General features: G+C 42.3%; 2 protein-coding genes across 8 annotated transcripts; both read right to left on the bottom strand.

The window, feature by feature from the left end:
- Positions 1–1,103: 1,103 nt before the first annotated feature.
- Positions 1,104–10,359, bottom strand: clk2a (CDC-like kinase 2a). Of its 3 annotated transcripts, none has more exons than XM_011480751.3 (13): positions 10,177–10,359; positions 8,970–9,157; positions 8,593–8,866; positions 7,600–7,690; positions 6,855–6,921; positions 4,906–5,022; positions 4,630–4,796; positions 4,395–4,489; positions 4,063–4,192; positions 3,659–3,741; positions 2,336–2,415; positions 2,149–2,248; positions 1,104–2,057 (listed from the first exon to the last, which is right to left on the bottom strand). In XM_011480751.3, the coding sequence occupies exons 2-13, from the start codon at positions 9,155–9,157 to the stop codon at positions 1,869–1,871; spliced, it is 1,581 nt and encodes a 526-aa protein (XP_011479053.1). In that variant the 5' UTR covers positions 10,177–10,359; the 3' UTR covers positions 1,104–1,868. The 3 variants fall into 3 exon arrangements, with proteins under 3 accessions (XP_011479053.1, XP_011479054.1, XP_078811529.1); XM_011480752.4 differs by having other exon boundaries at positions 2,158–2,248; positions 10,177–10,358; XM_078955403.1 differs by lacking the exon at positions 7,600–7,690 and having other exon boundaries at positions 2,158–2,248; positions 10,177–10,353.
- A 742-nt stretch (positions 10,360–11,101) lies between these two features.
- LOC101171925 (uncharacterized) lies at positions 11,102–17,628 on the bottom strand. Of its 5 annotated transcripts, none has more exons than XM_078955402.1 (9): positions 17,135–17,628; positions 16,547–16,893; positions 16,368–16,471; positions 15,643–16,290; positions 15,085–15,222; positions 13,232–13,424; positions 13,072–13,145; positions 12,101–12,291; positions 11,102–11,578 (listed from the first exon to the last, which is right to left on the bottom strand). In XM_078955402.1, exons 2-9 carry the CDS (start codon positions 16,714–16,716, stop codon positions 11,477–11,479), a joined length of 1,620 nt encoding a protein of 539 aa, XP_078811528.1. In that variant the 5' UTR covers positions 16,717–16,893; positions 17,135–17,628; the 3' UTR covers positions 11,102–11,476. The 5 variants fall into 5 exon arrangements, with proteins under 5 accessions (XP_078811528.1, XP_023815907.1, XP_023815909.1 ...); XM_023960139.2 differs by having other exon boundaries at positions 15,085–15,225; positions 15,637–16,290; positions 16,547–16,854; XM_023960141.2 differs by having other exon boundaries at positions 15,085–15,225; positions 16,547–16,854.
- Between the last annotated feature and the right edge of the window lie 83 nt (positions 17,629–17,711).

The raw sequence follows: 17,711 nt of genomic DNA, 5'->3' as shown, positions 1-17,711 counted from the left end.
GGTGGGGCGGGATGCATGACTGTGCAAAACGCACAGCTGCTGCTGCAGATCATTCGTCTCCGGAACCTGAAAAGCTTACCCGCCCCGGTAACCCCATTTGACCCGCACCAGACTGGCTGAGCCACTACACCCTAACCCAGCCCCACCCTGGTCAGAGCGGCATGTGACCAAAAACCGCTTTCAAAATGGCAGCTTTCTGATTGGTTTACCTCCATAGCAACCAGTTTATGTTTTGCACGCCAGGAGGTGACGAACAGATCAATGCCATTTTTAGAAGAGAAAATTTGGGATTTCCTTGGCAACAGATGTGTTTATCGTTTCCTTCAGCTACAAAAAAATTCTCAATATCCCGGTAAATAAATGTGTGAGCAACACCGGAATGCTATTTTTGAACGCCGTTCAGTAAAAAAAATTTAAAAACTCCCAACGAAGTAGGATTTAGGAGTTAGGAGGTGATAGGTCAAAATCCCTGAGAGGAGTTTCAATTTGTAGAAGTGACTGAAGGCTGGCCTCTTCCAGAGGTCAGAGGTCACCATACCTCGTTTCTAGACTTATCCCTGTGGCGTTGTAAGAAATTTAATGCAGACCGCTTGAACAAGTTCCCTTTTCCCATATTGTGCAAAAATGTATAAAAAAAAACAAAAAAAAAACACAATATGGCCACCAAGCCATATGTCCTGCGACCATCCCATAATAATTTCAACACTTTTTTTTGAATATCCCACGCTTTTGTTGCTTTAGTAAACTTTGAAATGTTTTTTAACCCCATAAGTGATTTGGGTCCCACTCATTAATGGTTTCTCCCGCTATGATGTCATATTTTTTCTTCGTTTTTTTTTTTGGATCCAGATGGTCCAAAATTAATTTTTAACTGGGTACTAGTGTTTCCAGGTGGAAATTTCAAGAAAATGTAAAAAACGTGGAAATTTCAGCTAAAAGGCGCAGAAAGAAAGAAAAATTGTGGGGGGAAAAAAAATCTGGTCCCTCTGTTGAGGACGGCTGCTGGACATAAATGTCAAATGTATCTTTAGTGATGTATGATTCCGGTGAATTTACTGAAATGTTTTCTTCAGTTGTCTGGAAAACGGATAGAGAATTCTGCGTTTTCAGGAGCAAAGACCCAAAGCGCCACCAGCAGCTCCGGCGGCCTTTAGGCAAGACTTTAATTCTACACAATGGTACATATATACAATTCTATACGCTCAGAATCTCATACAAAAAAAACCCAACAAAAATAATGTACAGAATGAGAACAGGGCACCGTGACCTAAACGAGAAGGAAAAATAATAATAAATACCAGCAGGGGGAGCTGTGGGGTCACCGAAACGAGGAAGAGGTTAAATGATGTGAGAAGAAGAACAGACCACCAGAACGCAGCCCCTCACCTCTCCATGCGCAGATACACACATTTAGGAAACAAAACAAAAAAAACAGTTTAACAAATATCCATCAGCACGGCGGGCTCCTGCGGGCAGAGAGCCAATCAGCTCACCGGCACACGGGACCAAGTGAGCAAGGTGGGGGGGGTGTCGTCCTTTTAAAAACGTTCATGTTTTGTGAACGATGGATCTTCCTCAGACGTCAGAAATGGAAGACGTTTCTTCTTCGCGCTGATGGGAGCTCTCACGCGGCGAGGACGAAGGTTCTGGAAGGTCCAAAGGAAGACGGGAGCTGCACGGAGGCCGGCTTCAGCCAACGAGTCGGATATTACCGGTGTTGATTTCAGAGTTTGGGGGCAGAGTTTGGCCGCAGAAGCAAAGGGAGCAGATGGAGAACGTCCACGCCGCCAACACCGACTTCTTTTGAGGCTCCGCTTTTACGTGGGAAGGACTCCATCTCCTCGGTCGAGTCTCTGCAGGCCGGAGGGTCACCGGCTGATGTCCCGGTTGCTATCCCAGTTCTTGCTGCCGGCAGCATCGCTGGCGCCCCCGTTCTCGAAGAAGGGGTGTTTGAGGGAGTCGGCCAGCGTCAGCCTCCTGGCCGGCTCGTACTCCAACATGCTTTCTATCAGGTCGAACAGCTGGTGGTGCTCCTCCGCCTCCGACAGCAGATAACGCTATGGAAAAACCCCACAGATCAGCACGGCCGCTTGGAATTCAACCGGGATCAGAATAAAACGCTTAGTCTTCATAGTGAACTGTTCTTACTTCACTCACCCGTAAGGGTTTGCAGTTTTCTCGGACATATTTTCCTGCAGAGGAGCTCTCATCCCAATCCAGGCGACCGCGGTAGAAATACTTCTGCTTCCTAAACAGCACAGGTCAGAAAATGGAAATCGTCATCTGAGTGGATTTGCTTCGTTTGTGGCCGCCACGTCTTCTTTGGTTCTCCTACCGAGTCTTGCGGATCATCCTGGAGGGAACCGGGCCCAGAATTCTTTCCATCATGGCCAAATGCTCGCGGTTATCGTGAGTCTGAAACATAAAGACGACAGGTCGGGACTTAAAGAGAAGTCTCGAAAACAACAAACATTCTGCTTCCTGTCCTGCGATGCGTAAAAGCGCACGTCAGGCGTCTGTTGGGGAGTTTTTATATCTGCGTAAACACGTGCGGCCATTGAACGCGCATTCAAAGTTAAATCAGTTGAACTTGGACCGATCGGGGACTTGGATTTGGTCCCTGGTTAAGGTTAAGTAAGCCTAACAGTCTGTCATAAAAACTAGTGATCTCCCCATCAGATTTTTAGGATTTCAGTCATCTGATTTTTGGTATGTGCCGGTACCGAGTCCAGATCCGATACTTTTGTAACATGTAAAAAAAAAATGAATACATTGAATACACAGATTCGGGTTTTCTCTTCATTTTAATATTCAGCAGTGTCTGAATGCACCGGTGTGTTTGCCAACCACAGCCACATAGCAATGCCGTGACCCCAAAAAGGTCATCAGCATTGACAGTTTGAGTAATGTGGAACGGCAAATTTCCCCATTTGGAATTAGAATTTCCCCATCGTGGGATAAAGAACGTTATCTAATTTAATAAAATAACTGACAAGGTCCATCAAGTTAAATGTCTGAAAATGTGTATTTCATTTTTCCAAGCAGTCCTTGTTTGTTGAACTTGTAAATAGGACAGAAATCCAGGAATTCAAATAATTCCAGACCTCTAGTATTTTACAAATACACAGCAGTAGGCCCGCACAATTAATCGCAAATTTATCGTTATGGCGATATCGAGCTGTGCAATACGTATATCGCAAAAGATGCCGAAAATTTCTATAACTAGTAACCTTAAATGTGCTAAAACAATCTATGGAAGTCTGAAGTAAATCCCTTTATGCATTGACCAATCAGATGGACTCCTTTACATCATTGACCAATCAGATGAAGCTCTTTTATGTTAGATGTTCGCCTCCTATGTAGACGAGGGTCATTTGGAGTGTAATTGAAGTTACGTTAACTCTTATTTACATTAAACTTGCAGTAAAACGGAAATGTTTTAAAACACGGATCAGTTCATGACTTTTTGATCCTAAGTCTCAAACTACCCAATCAGACCCGCTTTCTGATCACTAACTGGATCAGGACATCCCAGATTAAAGGGATTCAAACATGAGAAGTTTTAATGTGACAGAATACACACTTTCTCCATATTTCTGTTTAGGATAATCACAGTTACGTCCTCGGCGGCACGAGCAATGACCTACAGGTTACGTACCTGAAACAGAGTGAAGCCTAAGTAGTACTCGAAGAGGATGCAGCCGATGCTCCACACGTCACAGGGGTGACTCCAACCCAGCTCTGCACGGCAAAACAAGTCAGGACTCGTGAAAAGGTGAATTCATGAGACAAACTTAAAAAAAACAACAACAAAAAAGCTCCTCTCGTGACATTCCCATGTATGAGGAATAATGAAGAGCCGCGTGACCGCGCTGCATTTATGAGGTCAGCTGGAAAACGTCAGACCTGGAAGTCTGACATTTCTGTTCTTTACAACAGAAAATGCTCAACTTTTTCCAGCAGATAGAGAATTAACTTTCTTAAGCTGGATAAACTGACCGACTTTCATCCGTTTCTTCTTCACGGCCCTCAGATCGTCAGCTTGATAAGAGAAGCGCTCACCTAGAATGACTTCAGGAGCTCGGTAATGCCGCGTCGACACGATGGTGCTGTGGTGCTCGTGGTCAAATGTGGCGCTCCCAAAGTCCACCACTCGTACCGAGGTATTTTTCACGGTGCGCTCTTCCCGTTTCTGCAGAACCAAAGGTTTGTCATATAGAACTGTCTTAAATGATGGACAGTTCATGTGTTGGAAAAACTTTGATAAAAGGTTTCAATCAAAAATTCTATAAATCTAAATAAACAAACTTTTTATTTAACCCGCTAAAACACACAAATAAAAGCAATATCAATTAAAATGCTAAAAAGGAAGGTTTAATGTAGAGAAACCTCACCTTCTCCACATTGTAAGACATGGTGAAGTCAGAATTCACAAACAGGATGTTCTCAGGCTTCAGGTCTGTGTGCGTCAGCTTACTGTCATGCAGAACTGTAAAGAGAACAAAACTGCTCACTTTAGAGCCCATGGCGCCCCCTTGTGGTTAAATGACGTCTAACAGGAACACCTTTGAACTCTGGAAACACAAATGCCTTTAAAAAACCAACAACAAAAAACATAAAAATTCTTACACTTCACAGCGAGGCAGATCTGGTAGGCCATGTGTCTGACCTGACCGATGGAATAGGGCAGGTAGTTGTTCTCCTTCAGAAAGTCAAATGTGCTGAGAGCCAGCAGCTCGAAGGACAGACACATGTGACCGTGATAGTCGAACCAGTCATACATCTGTACACATAAGCTGTGGAATAAGCAACGACAGTCCTGTGAGCAGAGATCGGCTGATGGGGACGTTTGTGCAATCAATTTCAAATCCATCTAAATGCAGATCCACGACGGTCAGAACTAACAATTTGTTATCAGGATCTTTCTCGTTGATCTTCTCCAACACGTTGATCTCCAGACGAGCAGCTTCCTTGTATTTCTCCACATTCTTGATGATTTTCAGAGCGACGCTGACTCCTCCCCTGTGACACAAGACAACTTAAATAAAGCTTTTTGAGGGGGGAAAAATAAATAAATAAAATAAAATAAAAAAATCGACAGTATAAACATTGACTGTTTAGGAGAACTGGACTGAGTGACCCCTCCCCCCTGGCGTTCCAAACAGGAAGTGACCGCAGGCCAAAATCCCATTTACTGTTATAGAGAAACAAACAGCTGTCATTCTATTGGTCAGAAGAACCATTATTGCTTTGAAAACATTTTTATTTACATTTTCTTGATAATCCCTTTTTTCATTATATTTTCCTGTAGTTCAAGATATTCACGTTTCCAATCAAATGCCTCAATACGTCCAACATAAAGTTTGACAGATTTGGTGTAGGGGCGGGGACTTCCAAAGCTCACTCCGATTGGCCAGAGTGGTTGCCGTAGAAATATTGACTCAGACCAATCACTGCTTACTAATGAGCTCTGCCTACAACGTGGTGACGTCCGTATCACAGAAAAATGGCGACTGAATGACAGTGGTACTTTGCGACATCCTGGGTTACCTTAGCATGCCGACTTATTTTAGTGAAGAGTTTCAATGCCTTAAACTTCTGTATTCCCACCAGATTTGATCTATAGGGAATTATTTAGGGCAGTGTTTTTCAACCTTTTTTGAGCCACGGCACACTTTAACCTTGACAAAAATCCCGCGGCACACCAGCATCCCAAAAAAACCCCCAAAAAAAACAGAAATTCATGGTCTGTATTGATCGACAGCCACCCCCCCTGCAATCTCACGTGCATTTTTGTGATAATTGTGGCAGAAAAAGCAGGAAGTTGCGGTTGTTCTTTCTAACAGATGAAGTGAAAGTTAAATTAGAAAATTTAGAAACTGTTTGTTTGTTGTGGTTTCAAGACGTTTCACAAGGACAACTCATTGTGCGCTGTCCTTTTAAGCCAATGCATCATGGGAGATGTAGTGTGAAACTGCCAAAAACTTGCAGAAAGACTCGCGTCTCGGAGCTTCATTGTTTTGTTCACTTGTTCCACGGTCTGACACCAGACTCTGTGGAAAGTTACACCGCTAAAGACGAACTTTAGCTGGTATTTTTGTTAGAACTGAGCGACTTTATCAGCAGAATTAAGAACAAGGAAGTGAAGACTTTAAGCACTTCTGATTGGTCAGACTGATGACATGTGATTAAGCCTTCAAGAATGATTGGCGGAGACAGGCAAAGGTGCGGGACCTTTTGGCAAACTGTCATAGCTGCAGGTAAATCGCGGTACAGTCATTCTTATCAAAATGTCTTTAATAGAATTAAATAAACACAAAGAAAAAGTAATTTTAAGATCTTTTATATTCCTAACTACTCAGTGTTTTATCAGGACCTGTTTGGATGAACAAAGAGCTGATTTCCTGGAGATGGGAAATGTTTTTAGATCAGTTAATGAGGGCAAGTTCCCACCCCACACTTGACCATCTCCCACGGCACACTAGTGTGTGCGGCACACTGGTTGAAAAACACTGATTTAGGGAACGCGTCTCCAGGGATAAATCAGGAAATACTACATCATTTTCTATGGGTGCATACTCACTCAGTCCAGCTCTAATCAATAGGTTTAACACACTTAGATTCAGTTAAATGTATCCTTCCTGAGATAAATCTAAAGTTTTGGGGAATGTTTGGTGAATGTTTCCACTTTTCATCTAAAGTCTTGTAGTTTTGTCAACAGAAAACCAGATTTACTTCAGAATTTTGTAACAACAATAGCTCTAAAATCCACGACTGCCTCCATGGGCAAATGTTTTTTTAGTTTTTTTTTATGACAGAGAAGAAAAGACGGTCCAGGCTGAGCGGACCCTCACCTTCGATGGTCGATGCATTTCATCACCCTCCCAAAGGTGCCCTCCCCCAAAGTGCCGACGATCTCATCTGCAACACCACATGAGAGGAGGGGAAAGGAGGGGAAAGTGGGGCAAAAGAAGAAGAAAGGTGTTAGACGACCGCAAACGACAACGTATAGACAGACAGGCATGTCACTGATCGCCCATCCCAGTCTGAAGACAGCCGCCTACCCGGTCTAACGTTCTGATCCGTAATTAACAGAGGAGGCAGCCGTAAGGCACTCCACTCTTTAAATGACTAAATTTGAATCGTCGTGATGTTCTAAATGAATTTAAAAGTGTGATGTCAATGTGGTAAAGGCTAAAGTGTTGCTAAAGTGACAGTAAGTGTTGAATGCGAGCTGCTAAACTGTGTGGATTCCCTGTAAACAACAGACAAGCTGGGGTTGATAAGATGAAGCTCTGAGCTTCACAACTACAAGGTGAACTCTAGCGAAGTCGAGTAACCTGTGAAACGGAAAAATGCTCCACAGCCTAAGCGGCTAAAGTAGGGGGGGTGGGAGAAGAAAATAAAGCTATAGTCCATCTTAAATTGTTCAACATTTCTGCAGTCCACCCTGCTAATTCAGCAAGAGCGAAGAGCATTCTAGCAAGGCATCATCATCATCATCATCATCGTCATCAGGCACTCCTTGTGTCATGTAAATGCTCTATGCTGTAATACTCATATGGAGAAGGGTTACGATAGAGTAGTGGCAGTGAGTACATCTCTCTTGCAGGACGTCCCCACTCCGACAGATCAGGTGCCCTTCCTCGTCGTCCCTCACACTCAGTGCCCGCGTCCGGCTGTTGCTCCTCTGTTTTTTCACCCAGACCGCCATCAGCAGGTCACAACACGACCGGGGGGGGGGACGCGGGGGTTTCAGTGTTGGCACAGGTGGATGAGGAGGGAGGAGGAGGGTGGTGGTAGTAGTAGTAGGTGGATTTCGTGGTCATGGGGCGATTCACGCATGACAGCACGTGAAGGAAATAGATAACGATATAGTGCAAGGAAAGTAAAACATCATTTGTCGTCCTCTGCTCCTCTCCCCCCTCTACCTTCCAAACCATGACTGCTCACAAACAAAGAAGCATCTGGCATTTCCATTCATCATCTCAAACCAATAAAAACAGGCATTTATCAAAAAAAAAAACTTTTCAGACTGACATTCTGGAAGAACGATGGAAGAAAAAAGTTACTGAAGGAGACCAGCTCAAGCAGAAATACTTCCAAAAATGAACCACATCCATTTTTTTTTACCTAGGAGTTCCTCAAGTTAAACTACCTTAAAGGTGTGGTTTAATTAACAGAATAAAGAGAAAAAACAACTAAAAGGGCAAATTTGTTAAAGGCTACTTATGATTTTTGAAAGAACATTTTCACTTTTCTATGCAATCTTAGAAATCAACTACCACTACAAAATAAAAGTTGATTAGATGTTTAGGAATAAGAAACCTCCAAAATTTGGTCTAAGGAATGACTAAGATGTTATTGCCAAAAAATGAAAATGCCCTGAAAACGGAATGCCAATTTCTGCAAAAGTGTAATAAAAAAAAAACAGAACAAAATCAAATCATAAAATATACTACTTACCAATTCCACAAGCTGTAAAAAAAGGAACGGTTAGAGAAAGAGATAGACTAAAGGAAGAGAAGAAAGGTTGAAGAGGAGAAGATGAAGAAAGCGCTAAAGCACCGTCTCAGACATGGTCGTACTCACCGAGGAGGATTGGCTATAGGACCTGGTTTTACGCCGCCTTCGTTTGTGCTTACGCCTGCTGCCTTTCCTCTGGTAGGACCTTTCCCGCTCTTTCTCACGGCCGCGTCGGTAGTCGTACAAGTTGGGGGAGAATTCTCGTGGATAAAAGCTCTCAGCTGTGCCGTGGGGCTCCCGGTCCCGGTCTTGATCTCGGCTGGGATCGAGTCGTCGGTATCCTTCACAGTATCTTCGGTCGTACGGTCGATGCTCCATTGAGCGATTGTCATAGCTGCGACTGTACAAGACAAGTAAAAACACAAAGATTTGCATCAAAAAAGGAGATTCTTTTGAAATTTGGAGAGGAAAACCAACAAAAACTGCAGCTCTTGGAGACAAACCTCCTGGTTCTTCCATAGCTTCCGTTGGGTCTGTGTCCCCGCCCTCTTCGGTCACGCTCTCGGTCACTGCTGGATGAGTAGGTGGGTGATCTTCTGTACCTTTGTCTCCTTCCTCTGTCTCGGTAGCGGTCCGGGTAGCTGGTCCGACTGTCTCTGTCAGAAGACGAATACCGTCTTGTGTAAGGCATCTGCAGGAGTGAGAGAAAGAAAACCGATAAATCCACAGAAAAACCATCATCAGTCAAAACTGGACAAAGACTTATATTTTACATGTTGAATTATATGAAAAGATGAATAATCTTGGTATCAGATTTATGAGGAATCCCAAACATATATTTTAATCCAAGTGTAACTGGGTTGGGACGGCTTCCTCAGAGATAGCTGCATTGATTGAGAACATAAAAATGTGTCACGAGACCCCGCAGGAGCCACACGGCAAACCTGCAGGAGCAAGACTGCAATCCAAGCAGGAGCCAGACTGCATTTCTTCAGGAGCAAGACACTAACCCCGCAGGAGCCAGACTGCATTTCTTCAGGAGCAAGACCGAAATCCCCAGGAGCCAATCCTGGGGATTGCAGGAGCAACACTGCAACAACCCCAGAAGATCCAGACTGCAACCCCAGCTCCTGCGGGATTGCAGGAGCCAGAACTACAATCCCACAGGAGCAACACTGCAACATCAGAGGAGCCAGACTAAACCATCTGCACTAACTCCGAGCAGCAGAACCGCCTCCGTTAATAACAGACAGTTCATTTAAAAACTATCAACACTAAAAATCATAATACAGTGATAATGAAGAGCAGGACGCTCTGAGTTCCCGTATATTTAACAGCATTTCTATCAAGTTTGTTTGAACCTTTGCTAAACCAGATCGTTTAATTGACGGGGGAAAAAATCCGAGTCCTCCAAGTAACGTCTGAAACATGATTTGATTTGTTTACTCTTAAAAACGTTAAGATCGACAAAAAAATAACCACCGCACCCAAACCTGGTGATAAATGACACCAGAAAAAACGCGTTCTATATAAATTCAAGATATCGGTGTTTAGTTGGTAGCTACTCCATGCTAGCATCTTGCTAATGTAAATAACTAGACCGCCATCTTAGCTTAGCTGGATTTATCAGCTCCGTAACAGCAAGCTAATGTACAAACTGCCGTCAAACTTGGAAATAAATGACACGAAAGAAAGCTAGAAACTATTTACCGTTTTAGCAGCGAGGCCTGTGCGTTTATCCCATAAGAAATCCGTGGTGGCGATAATATTTCTCGGCAAAATTCTTGCTAGCCTGGTGCTCGGTTGGTGTCGTCCGCCTGAGGCCCGCGGCAGGCAGCGCAGCTTCTGCTTCAAATTGCTGCCGCTGGCCCCGCCTCCGCGCGCGAGGACGTCTCCTCTTTCCAAAATACTTCCATGACATTTTAGGAAACCGTAGTCCTTTCTAATCTGGGATTAAATCATACTTATCGAGATTAATATTGTTTTATTTCCATGGAAGCGAGTTTGCAATAGAATGAAACTTAAAGAAAAAGATTGGGCAACAAATTATCTAAATCTGGTCATTACATAAATACATTTGATTTTGAGGTAGTTTAAACTTTCACATCTGGCCACATTTTAAAAAATGTATTTATTTGTGGCTGCTGTTCCTTGTTGCTTCCCCAAAATGAACAATCAATATAAAAGTAAATTTAACGTAATTTAAAAATCCCAAAATAAATTTGTCCTCATGTTTTCCAGGTTTAAAATGTAATGAAAATCGTTATTTCCATCCAAAACACAGCAATTATTTAGATCTAAAGTAAGAATAATTCATTTTAATTAATGAAAGTTCCACATTTGCTCTTGTTTTATCTGTAAGTAAACTGTTTTCCAAACAAACGTGGTTTTAAATAAATAAAAACATTTAGTTTGAATGAAATCAAAAATGGATTTAAAAAGTTTGAGACCTTCACATTTTTTAATGTTTAAAAATAATGAAAACCATCTTTTGCGTCTTTAACACAAATACAGACCAGAATCAAAGGGATTTTTATAAATAATTGTAACAAGAACGGACGGTTTACTAATGAGAGGCTAACCAGTACATTAACATTTTCAAAACTATAACAATAAATTGGAATAAGATTAATAATTGCAGATTATTTGAATTTATTTTGATTTTTTTCATTTATTTTTTCAGTCATAAACAGCAGATGTTTTGCTTATAATCACATTTCAGGCTAAAAGAAGAACAAGCAGAAAAATAGACATTTTATTAAGACTAAAAACTACATTAAAGTAAGCATGAATCCATAATTAATGTAATACAAAGTGAACAAAAAGTGAAGTAAAGCAGCGTAATGTCCACAGATGCTTCAGATGTAGATTTTACTTTTAGAGACACTAAATAAAATCCATTCAACTGTTCACAAGGAAGTTCCTCGATAACAGCGCACCTCGACAATTAATGTCCTCCTTCTGCAACTTCTTTTCTGAAATAACTTCAGACACATGTTGATAAACACGATCAGGTTTTCTTCTTATTTTTGGACATCATCCAGCGCCTCAGTTTCAGCATGTGCTCCAGCCGTAAGGAGCCTCTGTAGATCCACTCTGTGTGCCCGTCACTCTGGGAAAGACCACACAAACCACAAAAGCTCACAAAAAAAAGGAACCACACAAAGATAACACTAGAAACTAGAAAGATCTGCATTTCCAGAAGAAAATGCAGGTTTGAATGCTATATTGCTGAATGAAAATAAAATTTAAAGGCTAATAATTGGAAAAATAATTCATAAAAAAGAAGGAAATCATCAAAGTTGACCATAAATAAAGTGAAAACAGCACAATAATCATAAAAGATATTTTTGTGAAAAATGCCAGAGCCGGGTCTCGAACCAGCGAGCTTCTGCACCAAGGATTCTCCATGTATTTCAATGGAGGCAAAAATCCTGGAAATACTGGAATATCTTGAAAAGTTCAAGGATTTGAAGGACCAAAAGTCATAGCTGGAAAAAGCTGAAAGAGCCGAACATTTTAATAGTTGAATGGTTAAAATAGCTGAAAAATGGAAGGAGTTAAGCAGCAAAAAAAAGGCGGAAGATACTATAATACAGAAAGAGAAACAGGAAAACAATGAGGGGGTGCAAACCTGGAAAACGACTTTCAACAAGCTACTGTCGATGAGCAGAACCTTGCAGTCCTGCTGGGTTCCCCGATGTTCTGCCTTCATGACCTCCCCAACCTTGTACTGGCTCTGGGGGGGGAAAGGCCAATCCTGCAAGTACTGCTTCATGAAAGTCCAGTGATCCTTGTCCTGAATGTCATCCAACGGGTCTTCCACTGTCACAGGAATGGGATAATAAAGTTTTTATTGGGATCACAACAGAAACAGAGATGTGAATTCCAGGGGAAAAAAAAAAAAAAGAGACATGTTATCGCTAAATTCAGCTTGGCTCCAAATCTGCTTTTTTACCTCTCCGCTTTTCAAACATGTCAGATAGTGTTGATTTTATTTTTATTCTATGCTACATATTTTAGTTAGCTTAAGAATGGAAACAGTTTAAGACCATGTTAGCCTATTTTTAGGATGTTTTCAGGACGATTTTTATCAGATGTGGAGGACCTGATTGGATTTTACATCCAGTCAGTAGCCGTGGTTACATGGACAAAAGTAATCGGAATGAACGCCTGATCAGAACCAAAATGCGTCATGTGACCACACCGTTCAGAATACTCGGCGCCTGTCAGACTCGTTCGGATCAAAATTTGTTTACGACTGTCCTGCGCATGTTCAAATGATTTGTTCCGACCGAAAGTGTGGCGTATGTCAACGTTTGTTATTATCGGATAAAGTTTTTCTGGGTACACAGTTCAATTCTAATCCGATCAAAGACATTTTGCACATGTAACCGCAGCTAATGACAGCCTTAGTAAAAATATTTTTGGTATAGAATAGAATAAAACTTTATTGATCCCACAAAGGGGAAACTACCTAATTTATGGTAGTAACTTCTCCTTTGTGGGATCAATAAAGGTTTTTTTTTTCCATTTTGTATACAACATTTCAAACATCCAGATCAACATCTTAATTAGTAAAAGCTGAAAGCATTTCAAACGTACACGGTCTGCACACCACGTGCAGTAAAGGTAATCCAACATAAACTGCTGCGCCGTCATCGGTGAAAACCAGGAATCTAAAAGGTGGAAATTTATTAATCAAATAAATTATGATTGATGTGATATGGACCATGTAAACGTAGATTTATCAAAAAATGCACACCTCATGCGGTTCTTTCTGGAAGGGACCTCTCCCAGGATACCTGGAAGGTACTTCTCACCTCGTTGGACCACCACACGGGAGCCGATATCCAGCTGATCTACCTTTGCCACGGATTTAAAGGCCATATGGTGACCAGACACCAAGCGCTTTCCTTTCTGGTCAAAATTGATCTTGTATTTCACCCCGCCATCACCTGACCAACAAACAAAAAAAAAACGCATTTCTTTTTTTGATGCTCAATCATAATTCTACCCTATACTGATAATTATAATGAACTTTATGCTCAACCCTGAACGCCACACAGGTATTTGTTAGAAACCAGGCATGTAACTTGTGAGTACAAACGTCGGTGGGCCCAGGAGACTACCCAGAGGAACTTCTGTGTCAGAGGAGAAGCTGCGACTTAGTTCTTTATTCAAACCGTTGGGAGGCAAGAGTAAAGTAATGTAAAATAATGTTTGAAAAAGACCGTATTTGTGACGTAGAAGGTCCTAGTAGAAGGACTACTAGGTCCAGAGGGGAAGGGGGGCGCGGGGTTGCTCTGCACCAATAGTTCCACAGTCCACAACTCAGAGGTGAATTGCTAATGAACTCCTGCCGCTCTGCAGAAACTACGTCCTAAAAAACTACACAGGGTTTTGGATTTTTCTTAAAAACGGCGTCATGATCATGAAAAGACCACTTTGAAAATCGATGGAAAGATGATCGGAGTGGGGCTTTAAATGTCTGTCTGGTAGGTTAAGCAACTGGATGAAAAGCTAGGACAAACCGACAACTTTAGCACAAAGCAAAAGAAAAATGGGGATTTATGTTAGTCCATTGCAGTGTTTCTCAAATAGTGGGGCGCGCCCCCCCTCGCCCAGTAGTAGCAGTTTTAGGTACAGATAATATGGACACTTGCTCGGGACGCAAAAGGGGGGCGGTGACAGCGGCTCAGTGCTTGGAAAAAAATCTGCGCCTCTATTGGTTCCCTATGATCTGTTCTATCACAGAGTTTGTAACAGCCTGAAACTGAAGTGCCGTCCCTGCAGCTGCGTGTTCCCGTCTCCTCGCACACGCGTGTGTGAGAAAGAGAGGGGAGGGGTAGTGGGCTCAGGAACGCAGACCCAGAGCGCTCCCTCTGTTGCGCAACACCAGAATCATCACGTGCCTTTAGATGACTCACCTCATAATAATGTCATTCTGTTGTTTCTAGTTTCAATAAGGAATGACAGATTTTTTTTATTTCAGGCACTTTAAGCTTCTTTTCTGTTTTAGACTATAACAGGGTTTCTGTGTGGCTAAATAAAATTAATATGTGTTGAAAGTGGATTTATATTGCTTTTTTTCTTTTGTTAATGTTAAAAAATACAATTTTAGCTATACTTAAACAATTTCTATAGATACTAATCTAATATATTGTCACCCCAGCGAGAGTGTGTGTGTGTGTGTGTGTGGGGGGGGGGGGGGGGTTGCAAAAAATAATTGAGAAGCACTGGTCTATTGTGAAAGCACATGTAAGTAGAAAAGTAATCATGCTTTTAAAGTCTTTGAAATGGTTTAAAATCTGTGATAAGCTGCAGATCATGTTTGGCCTGAAGCAAAACCCTGGAAATAAGAAGTTTTGCAGTTCCAACCATGTTAGAAAGTGCACCAAACTGAGCTCAAAGCCTGATTTCAGTATCCATTTCAAACATTTGTAATCAACAACTCAAACAGACTCACTTTCCTTTGCCCTTTACTATGGAACGTCATTGAGTTGTGTTGGTTCATTTCAGGCCTCAATTGAATTCTCGTTTTTGAATAGTTGATGGAAAATGGACAGCAGGATCTTCTCTGACTGCCCAACATTTAAGTGAAGTTTCAGTTCTTACCCTTGCTTACTATTTTTGTAATTTTCCCCAGCTCCCAGTGCAGCCCCGTTTTCCTTGCCAGGACGCTCGTGTTTGGCGTCAGCTCCTCTGGCGGCGTCTTCGCCAGAACCTTCGTCTGGCTCTTTGCGGAGGCCACTCCTGCTGTTCCAGAAAGACACAATTCAGTGGAGTTCCGGTCTCTTTCAGGCTGGACCCAACGTCACATTTAAGGGTTTGCTTTTTCTAACAGACAAATTCATGCAGATACAATTCTGAGGGAGGCCAGAGAAAGGCCAGCAGGAACAGGTAGAAGGTCCAGTGAAGTCAGGAAAGGCTGCAGGAAAATAAAAAATGCTGCAGATATGTAACTTCAAACATTTATTTCTTATGAAACAAACTCGGGGAAAAATGTCACAAAAACATTTCTAAAGTGAAAAAAACAGCCTCCCCATCTTAAGTGGACTGCATATTTTATACCACCTTTTGTTGTTCATAAAACAGGTTTTGGTATATTTGGTCTCTTTAAAAGCAAATGTAAAACTTAAGAAAAGTGACATAAGACTGTAAACCAACCATTACCGGTCTGGTTTCCTGCTGGAGAGGAAGCGCTTGCTGCCTGCCTCCCCTTGTTGTCCTCTCCACCTTTCAGTGTCTTCTCTACAGTTGCAGGCGGCGTTCTTGTTTTTTCCGGTTTGGACCGCGGTCTTGCTGGTTCTGACCGGCGTGCTGCTGCTGCTGCTGCTGTTTTTGCGGTCTCCGACTGTCGTTCCCGATCTTTTGTGGCGTGGCTTGAAGCAGCAATCCTGAGGCTGACTCGGGGAGACGGGATCTTCTGAGCTTCCCTGCCAGTTTTATCCACCACATCAGTTCTGATTCTTTTTACGGGTCTTTGCTCCAGGTTTTGGTTCTTGTGATGGATTTTTCTCTTCTTTTGAGTCATGTTATCAGGGATCTGAAACTCTTCATCGTTGGAGTCTACCTCTGGTTCCCTCAGATCGTCCCCGTCACCTTTCCCATTCTGAAGCACCGGTGGATTCTGAACTTTGATGAATTTGGCGAGCTGCGATCTACTGAGTCTTCTTAAAACAACAACAGCTTTTTCTTTCAGACCTAAGGGAACTTTTTGATCCTCAAATGTCTTTTGAGTTTTTGGTAACTGAGTGGTTTGACCTCCAGGAGAAGGAGATGAAAGATTCTCAGAGCTAGCGGACGACGGCAGAGTGTGTCCTGAGAAAGAAATGAGGAAAAAAGACTTACAATTCAAAACAGTACACACCTATGACGCGTTGATAATGGTTTCTTACCATTACTTGGAGGTTTGTTCCCTTCATCGGAGTCCAAGACCTCATACTCCCATCCAAGTCCACTATACAGCTCCTTGGCAAGGTTTTCACAGGCTGTTAAAGACCTGCAGGGCAGCAGGAGTCAGTGCGGGAGAAACCACCAGGATGGTGAAGTGAAATAGTAGAGAAGACAGACTCACTGGCAGAGTTGCAGCATCCGTTTGGTCTGATTCTGTCTGCCTTCCAGGAGACGGTGAAGTTCATCGTACTTCTGCAGGAGAGCTGGAGAGATCAGCTCGGCCTTCTCTACCTGATCTCTGACCCACATCTGGAGCTCTTCTGCATCCATTTCCATCTCATCTTCCTCCATGACTGAACACAGGATGTGTCCAACAACACATACGCTGTGTGTGTGTGTGTGTGGGGGGGGGTGTGGGGGTGTGGATGCGGGGGAGTCTTGATTGTGCGCCTTAAGAGTTGGACTTCATTTGGGGGAGATAGTTAGAAGCTGAATGCAAAGGGGACAGAAACAAGGAAAAAGAAAAATCTGGAAATGTATAAATAGCAGCTGTTATACGAATAAACACCATTTTTCAAGTGGCAACAATGTTAGTTTTAATTTATTTTTAAACAAATTTCACTTGTTTTTATTTTCAATGTCTCTTTCAAGATGCACACACACGCGCGCGCGCACCCACACATGTATGTGTATATAAATTTATATATTTCTTTCTCCATCCACGCCACGTTAAATTTACATTCTCACATGATCCAAAGTAGCTTCTTACCTTGTTGGTGATCCGCGCGTGATGCTTTGCGTGCATTTTTAGTTTTCTTCTCAGGGTGGTGGGTTGGGTATCTTTTTTTCGCGGGGGGGGCTATTAAATTCCAATTGTATCAGTAACTGATTCAAGCGGTGTAGTTTCCTTCACACCCGTAGGAACAGAAAACCAGCCAAAAAAAAAAAAACCAATCACTCACTTCCAAAAGTGAAAATCGTGATTTAAAAAGTAATTTCTGCTTCTGTTCAGAAAACAGAAAACCCACACAACAGTCAGTGCGCTTTCTTCGTCTTCGGGTGTTTAAATAGTAAATAACATTACTGCCACCACTTGGTCTGGAGTGTGGGTCAAGGGCTTTTGTTTATATCGATAGATTATATTTAACACATTGCTTAAAAATAGAATGATAAGTTTTACAGAAAAACAGTGGGTTACAGTCTGCAGCATAAGGAGCCACATATTGTTCATAAGCATGGTCTGCATTTATAATTATTGAATGTGGGAAAACCGACTAGTTGGTACAACATCGCCACCTTCTGGACTGGGGTGTAAACACAAGCATTTTTTCTGATCCCGATATTTT

Source organism: Oryzias latipes, chromosome 11 (assembly GCF_053564925.1).
Source record: "Oryzias latipes strain Hd-rR chromosome 11, Olatipes_Hd-rR_3.1".
Taxonomy (NCBI): domain Eukaryota; kingdom Metazoa; phylum Chordata; class Actinopteri; order Beloniformes; family Adrianichthyidae; genus Oryzias; species Oryzias latipes.
Note: the sequence above shows the minus strand (reverse complement) of the source record. Positions and strands in the feature narration are given on the sequence as shown.

Coding starts and splice junctions, on each gene's coding strand:
- clk2a (XM_011480751.3), bottom strand. CDS start 9,157: ATGCCTTACACAAGACGGTATTCGTCTTCTGACAGAGACAGTCGGACC. Junction 4,490..4,629: donor GATCTGCCTCGCTGTGAAGT/GTAAGAATTTTT, acceptor TTCTCTTTACAG/TTCTGCATGACAGTAAGCTG. Junction 2,058..2,148: donor AACCCTTACGGGTGAGTGAA/GTAAGAACAGTT, acceptor GTTTTTCCATAG/CGTTATCTGCTGTCGGAGGC.
- LOC101171925 (XM_023960139.2), bottom strand. CDS start 16,716: ATGGAGGAAGATGAGATGGAAATGGATGCAGAAGAGCTCCAGATGTGG. Junction 13,425..15,084: donor TACAAAAATAGTAAGCAAGG/GTAAGAACTGAA, acceptor TTTGTTGGTCAG/GTGATGGCGGGGTGAAATAC. Junction 13,146..13,231: donor TCCAGAAAGAACCGCATGAG/GTGTGCATTTTT, acceptor TCCACCTTTTAG/ATTCCTGGTTTTCACCGATG.